The sequence below is a fragment of the Chaetura pelagica genome, unplaced genomic scaffold (assembly GCF_000747805.2).
Source record: "Chaetura pelagica isolate M959 unplaced genomic scaffold, ChaPel_1.0 scaffold835, whole genome shotgun sequence".
NCBI classification, from domain to species: domain Eukaryota; kingdom Metazoa; phylum Chordata; class Aves; order Apodiformes; family Apodidae; genus Chaetura; species Chaetura pelagica.
The window spans coordinates 49067-49818 of NW_009953220.1; the positions used below are offsets into that span (position 1 = coordinate 49067).

The 752-nt window shown below is 58.9% G+C and overlaps 1 protein-coding gene across 1 annotated transcript in view; it reads right to left on the reverse strand.

Moving 5' to 3' along the window:
- SEZ6 (seizure related 6 homolog (mouse)) overlaps positions 1-392 on the reverse strand; it is a 16493-nt gene extending 16101 nt beyond the window's left edge. Inside the window, exons 1-2 of the mRNA XM_009997787.1 lie at positions 383-392; positions 59-255 (exon numbers count right to left, since the gene is read on the reverse strand). Coding sequence (XP_009996089.1) covers positions 59-255; positions 383-392 — 207 coding nt within the window. The remainder of the gene's footprint in view (positions 1-58; positions 256-382) is intronic.
- Between the last annotated feature and the right edge of the window lie 360 nt (positions 393-752).

Below are 752 nucleotides of genomic sequence, written 5' to 3' on the forward strand. Positions count from 1 at the left end.
CTGGCTGGAGGACATCAGCAGGCAGGACAGGGCCGGGGCCACCGAGCAGGAAGGGTGCCTGGCCCAGGTAGTCCTTCTTCAGGAAGGCTTCGTGCAGCAGGTCCTCCAGCAGTGGGTGGTGGTTGAGGAGCTTTAACGTGGGCGCCGTGCTCACGAAACGAGCCTCTGCCTCCCGCTCTGCTGGCGTGGGCAGGGCTGTTGGCTCCCCTTCGGCCTCAGAGCTCTCCCCTGCCTTCCTTGCCAGCCCATTGAAACCTGAGGGAAGAGACAGCATGAGGTGTTGGGGACCATCCCTGGACTGATGCTGCATGGTGGACTGATGATGTACCAGCGACTCATGCTTCATGCTGCACCATGGACGAGCGTGGCAGCCAGAACCAACCTTTGGACATGGACTCATGCTGCACCAGGGATGGATGTGGCACCAGAGACTGATGCTGCACCCAGGAGGGATGCAGGTGTGGTGCCATGGACCTATGCTTCATCGTGCTTCATCATGGAACAGCCCTTTATCACGAGCCAGTACCACCCTGAAGACCATGGCTTCCCTGCCAACTGATGCTGCACCACAGCCAGGATGGTGAACACATGCATCACCAACACGTGGTGGAACCCTGCCCCATCCTGGTGTGCCCTTCACTAGGGTAACCCAGCTGACTAAGCCCTGGCTAATTAATGCACAGCTGCAGCTTGTACCATGTTCACAGAGGCCTACTCCTCCTGTGAAGGACACCCACCCTGGTCACAGTTTG